This window comes from Amaranthus tricolor, chromosome 17 (assembly GCF_026212465.1).
Source record: "Amaranthus tricolor cultivar Red isolate AtriRed21 chromosome 17, ASM2621246v1, whole genome shotgun sequence".
Classification (NCBI taxonomy): Eukaryota; Viridiplantae; Streptophyta; class Magnoliopsida; order Caryophyllales; family Amaranthaceae; genus Amaranthus; species Amaranthus tricolor.
Window position 1 is genome coordinate 11022504 of NC_080063.1, and position 7020 is coordinate 11029523.

The 7020-nt window shown below is 31.0% G+C and overlaps 1 protein-coding gene across 1 annotated transcript; it reads right to left on the reverse strand.

Moving 5' to 3' along the window:
- Window positions 1-4651: 4651 nt before the first annotated feature.
- On the reverse strand, window positions 4652-5751 carry LOC130804793 (ethylene-responsive transcription factor ERF027). The gene has a single exon (XM_057669388.1). The coding sequence runs from the start codon at window positions 5714-5716 to the stop codon at window positions 5051-5053; it is 666 nt and encodes a 221-aa protein (XP_057525371.1). The 5' UTR covers window positions 5717-5751; the 3' UTR covers window positions 4652-5050.
- Window positions 5752-7020: the final 1269 nt, after the last annotated feature.

Here is a 7020-nt window from a genome sequence, read left to right on the forward strand (position 1 = left end):
AAGGAGTGTTAACAAGTTTTGTTCTGGTATCATCAGAAGGATGAAGGTGGTAAACAAATGATGGATCTTGAGTTAAGTCAATATGATTTTGTTGTGAAGTTTGATTATCAGAGGACATATGTATGGTGGTTTCTGAAAAGAGGTATATCAGGAAATAAGGAAAGAAGAAAAACGAAAAGCAGACGGAGAAATGTTAAGCAAGACAATAAGGCTGATTACAAGAAAAGAACAAGAACAGTACAAACCTATTTCGTTTCTTGGCAGAATTCCTGCTCTAATACCATGTGAGCATTAGGGGAAAGATACTACTGCATTATCAGGTTTTAGAAAGAAGAAAATGAAAGAGAAAGAAAAACTAATTCTGTATTATTTCATTACCACATGTAAAGACTGTTGCATCCTTATATAAAGAGGGTTATTACAACAGAAATTACAGCTGTCAATAGGAAAGCAATACTACTGAATTACACTCTTATCACAATAAGATCAAGGGATCAAACATGATACCATTAAAATAATTAACAAAGATATAATATTAAATTAAAATATTCTCTAATAGTGAATGTTTATATCTTATTGATCATTTGTAATTGACCACAAAATAAAAAAAGTACATATATATCTTTAAAAAAAGTATACACATATAAGTTTAAAAAGGAATTAACTAATTATAATTAAGTTTACACGGAGGAACTAGGTTTATCAGACTCATATTCTTAGATATTTTTGCCTTTTACTCCTTTGATTTAGAAATTTTATTTAAAAAACAAATTTGAATAATATTATTTTAATACGTATAAAAAATAATATTAGTTTGTTAAATTCTTCTTAAAGTATAGTCTTTTAGTTTACATTTTTTATTATAATTTATATTTAGAGAAACTAAAGCTTAAAAATTATTTTAAAAATTATGCAAAAAAAAAACAAATAAATAGAAAGAACAAAAAACAAAATGAGTAGAAAATTAACTTCACATTTTTTTTGAAAACTATGCAAAGAACAATTTGTATTAAAGTGTGTTTTTCTTGGCATTTTCCTTATAGAAAAAGCTACCAAGAAAAGTAACTCCCTTTTGATTATGTTTAAGTTTGACCAACACATATTCCATTTGTGTGTAATGTGTATATAAATACTGGTAAAGAAAAATATTATTGATGGTTAGTATTTCGTCTACGTTCTCTCACTTATTCTAAAACCAGAAGATTCGTTATCATATCATCCACAAATTTTACCGGAAAGCTTCTTGCTGGTCGTACTATAAATCTCATTACTTATCACTAATTCAGTCTACATTGCATTGTGATCTTTATTACTGTTATTATTTGTTTTTCTGGATAATGATATATAATAAATATTTTCTATATTTTTTTACTAGCTATACTTTTAGTTCTCACGCTATCTAATATATTTTTTTAGATTAACCCTTTTTCCCTTAGGTCCCACAAGCCTCACTTCTTGTTTGTCGCACTCAATTTCTGCCTTGAAAATGAAGAGATTGCTGAGGTAGGGATTACCTTGTTACTTGTGTCACGTTCGAAGATTAGAGGAGAAGGTTGTGGCTCTTGAGACCGTTCCCGTCGTAAACGAGTTTATGGATTTTGTTTTGGGTTTACCGAGGACTAGGTCAGGAAATGATACGTTATGGGTGATCGTGGATAGACTCACCAAGAGTGCTAAGTTCATTCCGATGAATAATCAGTGGGATATGGATCAGTTGGCTCGAGCTTACCTTAAGAATGTCGTACGATACCATGGTGTCCCTAGATCTATAGTGTCTGATCGTGATACAAGATATGTGTCGAAATTCTAGGAAGCATTTCAGAAAGCTTTGGGTACGGAACTTCTTCGGAGCACATCTTTTCACCCGGCTACTGATGGGCAACAAAGCTCCATACCGGGGAATTTCAGAAATAACAACAATGGGAACGATCCTCGTTAGAGTTGATGTTTTGTGAAGCCGACGATGATTTATTCCGTCGTGACGTATTCTTTTGAAAGGCGTTATAGGCCTTAGATTAGTTTAATCATGTTAATCAATTATAACTATACATATTCTAGTCACATCCTCAGTTTTCAGCAGAGATGCTGCCGAAATTTCAACTCACTCACCCTTTTTAATTAATCCTTAGCATTTATGTTAAGTATTTTCTCTTTTTCTTTTTTACAACATGTACACGCAGTAATTGATTATCATATTCATTGTTTCAAAGTATTATCCATATTTCATGATTATATGCATTGCATTAGAATTATATAGCGCCAGAAAGTAAATTATACTAGTGTATAGTCATATTAGTGAAATAGGCAAGTAGAATGGAAACATTAAGAGATTATGAGAACAAATTTCTAAATAGTAGAGAACGCACCGTAGCTATGTGTGGTGTCGAAGTGATTTCCTGCTTATTGAGCCTTGATGTACGATTAATTGGCGTGACTTGACTGGATTATGTCCGGTTGATTTAATAGTCCCCTAGGTGAGGTTCGACGGGACCACCGTAAGGGGGTATGAGCATGCTTGGGTCATTGAGCGCCGGATGGCCAATACCGCTCCTTGACCGAGGTGATACCATGCGGGCCTTGCAAACCCCAATATGGTGGTCTCTTCACTGGTTTAGTACCCCAGTGTGTTAGTTTTTCCCGAAGGTAGGACCCGAGAGGGTCAGTTGGAGGGGGCATGAGCAAACAACAACAACATGTACACGTACTATATATTGATCTATTCATGCATAATGATTACCATTGCACGTGCATAGATCAATATATAGTACGTGTACATGTTGTTGTTGTTTGTGTATAATTAAAAGTTAATATAATGAAAATATGCACGAAATTGAATTAACCATGCATAATTTTTTATATATTTATTTTTAGCGCATATAGATTATAAAGATAAAATCGATCAAAATATCCCTTAAAAACTACAAGGAATACTCTAATTAAATGAGCTATTTATCATATCCTTAGTTTGAAGATAAATTAAAGAAATTTCATGATAAAATATATTTTAACTTTAATGCACATAATTAATAATAAAAAAATTAATAAGAGTGCATGTGAGAATCATGGGTTAATCAATTTTTACCCTCTATATTAATTCAATAAATATCAAAATAATTTAATTTTTTTCTAAATGTATCCTTCTTAGACTACAACCCCTTGCCTTTTATCATATTATTGTTTTACCTTGAAGAAAAAAATTTCTGAATTATAAGTCGTTAGCTTACTGGAGGAGTATTTTCTCTTTCATTCTGATGATAAGGGGTTCGATTCTTACCAAGCACCGAACGATCTTTTGATTTTAATTCCTTTTGTTTAACTGATTTATCCTAGATCTCATTTTTACTAATTAATGTTGTAACGATCTTGAAATGGGTATAAAGTAAATGCCCTAGTGTTTTGAAATCAAAAACTATTCTCTAAATGGAAGGAACAAAATAATGTCCCTTAAAGAAGTAAAAATAATTTACTAATATAAGGTATGATTAGGTTAACTTTTTACTCAATAATGTGGTAATTAATTATAATTAATTGAGATAATGCAACTTAACTTTAAACACTAAGCTTTTAGTACATAGTTTATGATATTATTATACTTTCTTCTGTAACTTGAACGTGGATTATGGTAATTGAGACATTTCTATAATGAAACAAGGCATATTCTTATTATGACTTTAAAAAGCCGGTAATAAGGGATTTTGTCATCCATTATGTACGTCATCTATCCGAAATCGGAAATACCTATTTATCTTATTAATTATTTACCTTTTTATTTTTTTATTTTGTATTCTTTAAAATATTTGAAATCAATTAAATTTATGGCATGCCCATGTATGACCACATTTTGGGCCCAAAATCCCAACCACCACACCGTCCACCCTCTTGAGAAGAAAAAGAAAATAAATTCAATGACTCAATGAGTATTGTTATGAAACTGTCTTACCATAAGACGAGCTTATATAATTTGCTTAGTCTTTTAATTGTTTACTTTAAAATTGTAAAATATCATTTAATGATTATAAGTAATTGCTTTAAAATTATAAATAATCACTTTATGATTATATAAGATACTATGACTGTAATACTGCCTCATTCCAGAGATAAAATAATCTGCCTGCCTGATTTTGAATACTTAATTATCTATCCCAAACTTCAAATATTGGATAAAAAGAGAAGGGCTAGCTATTAATTAGTGACAAGCTAGTCTGATAACAAACATGTAACACTATGATCACTTTAATATCATGAGCCGAATATATACTAATTTAAGTATGTAACCAACCTGATCCTTTACAAAAATAGTTTTAAAAAAAATTAAAAATGTAACCAACCTGATCTTTGATTTTAAGGATTTAGTATAGTTAATTAATTTTTATCTAGTAAGCATGGCCGAAACAAAAACCTACAATAAATATTGAGGATGTATTAATATTGTATTTTTACGGTCTAAAAGGGGAATGATGCGTTGTACATTTTATGTATTTTTGCTTGCACTCAAACAAATTTTGCATCATTTATAATTCCATGTTTTTTACATATTAAATATAGATATAGGATATTATACAAATAAAAAAATACATAATAATGTAAAATTATATTTTATTCGTCTTGACGTATATTTTTATAATATTCATTTTTTTATATTATATAAAGATATAATTTCAAATATAATAATTAGACAAAGGCATAAGACTGTAAAGAAAAGAAGATATTTGGGTGTAAGTAAAAAAAATATTATACTAGTACTACTATAATAACACTATATAGTAGCTATTACTAGGGACATCTACTTGCACCCAGCATCAGTACAAATGGGAGAAAAAACCCCAATTTAAATGGAAAAAAAAAAAAAAAAAAAAAACCCAGAAACCAGAAGATACCCCCAAAAACAAAGGTACAAAAAATTAAAATAAATTTTAAAAAAACTTGGTTATTTTATGTCAATTACGACGAGTGACCGAGTCAACATGTATATTATATGAGTATAAATTTCAGTAAATAGTCAAAAATGGCAGCAAAGCCTGAGCAGTCACCATAACTTACATTAAAATAATCAATCATAATTCCACAAGCTCACAGTTTCATTATATTCAGCCAAGTCTCGATCATCACTATTACCCATTCTTGGTGGACTAACCATCATGCCACCCGCCATATCTACTAACAAATTTGGCATATCAAATAATGCTTCAATATCTATAAATTCCTCTTCAGACCCTTCTTTTTCTACTTTATCAACTTCCAATTTATTTTCTTCTATCTTGTCTTGTTTCATTGTTGCTGCTGTTGCGGCCGCTTTCCGGATATCTGCTGGAGAAGCAGAACCCGGAACTGGGTAACGAAGCACATCTTCTGGAAAGTTCAAGATGGCTTCGTTACCCTTAAGAGCAAGGGCAGCAACATCATAAGCTGCCGCTGCCATTTCAGCTTTTGGGTATGTTCCTAACCATATTCGGGTTGTTTTCCTGGGTTCTCGGATTTCTGATACCCATTTTCCTCCTCGCGGACGGATCCCCCTGTATAACGGGTGTTTACCCGTGGGGGATCCGGCAAGCGAAGATGGGGACATTGTTGTTATTGATGGCCCCACAATCGGGGGTGGTGGTGGTGGGTTCGAGACGTCAGGAGGAATGGAAACGGATAACGGTGGAAATTGAGGAAGTGAAGGTGGTTGATTAAGTTGTTTTTTGACGTTGGAGGATTGAGTTTGGTCAGCCATAAGTGTAAATACTAATACTAATAATAGTAGTATAGTACATACAACTTTTTAATAGTGACTGCTTGTTTTTGGGGTTTTGTAACAAAATATATGATACATATTACAAAATTAATTCAATGGAAAATATTTATATATATATATATATATATATATATATATATATATATATATATATATTCACCTAAATATTTGTAACTAAAAAAAATAAGTGGTCAAAACGTGGGGAATTCGCAGACTTGCTAGCTTATTAGATTTTGATGATGATGGCGAATGAATGAAAAGCATGGAAAAAGCTAATACTTTACTAAACCTAATTTTCTTGTTTTGTTGATTAGCTGGATATAGGTAATCAATGTAAATGGGTTTCTAGGGTTTTTATGTGAGAAGCTAAATGAACTGTTTTAAGAGAAATAATAATTAATTGATCTCTAAAATAAGATCTTGTTTTAATTCGACTTTTATTTTTTTTTCTGTCCCTTAGTCTGACCTTTGTAATAAATTTAAATAATAAAAAATTAATTATAGTACACGATTAGGAGCACGATATATGTTAATAATGAGCCCCATCTATCACTGATAAACTTTAGTCTAATCAAAGACAATAAACTTGTTACAAAGAGTATCATTCTTTGTGTTTTTGAGAGATTTTCTATATAATCTTTTTTGGTGGTGGGTCTTATTATGACCCTAATTGTGTGCTCAATCGGTAGGGGCCTGACCTTGTAATTTGGCTTAGTTCATTGATTTTAATTTTCCTAGCTACTTATACTGAACTGTATCGTATCAGTCATTACGATCAAAGAAATTATATATGAGCACTAATGTCCTTTTTATATGATTATACTAATATTATATATCTAACTGATTTTAGATTATTTAGTGAAACGTTATCGCTTGTAATTTGAAATAATACAAAACCTATATATAGGGGATTCAAAGTTTGGATACTATGATACATATGATACATGTGTGCTAATTCATTAAACATGCATGCTATCACAAATATGTAGTGCTTCCTTATTTATTCTTTTCATTTATTCGAAATTAAAAATTTTATAAAATTTTTCTTATTATAAATCTTTCTATTTTAACCAAATAACCCCGTCGTCTAACATATTTTGCTAAAAAAATATCACATTGTTGAGTCAAGAGCCAATTCCCATGAGGTTAGTGATGGGTTCGATCACTTGATCATGCATGCTCTATCTTGTACTCTAGAGAGTGAAGATACGAGTGTTATGGGTTATGGGCACATATGCTTTGGGTCACTTGATCAAGTGACGAATGATGATGAGTTGGTGTGT

Bases quoted from the DNA above. Each gene is read 5' to 3' on its own strand.
- LOC130804793 (XM_057669388.1), bottom strand. From the start codon at position 5,716: ATGGCTGACCAAACTCAATCCTCCAACGTCAAAAAACAACTTAATCAA.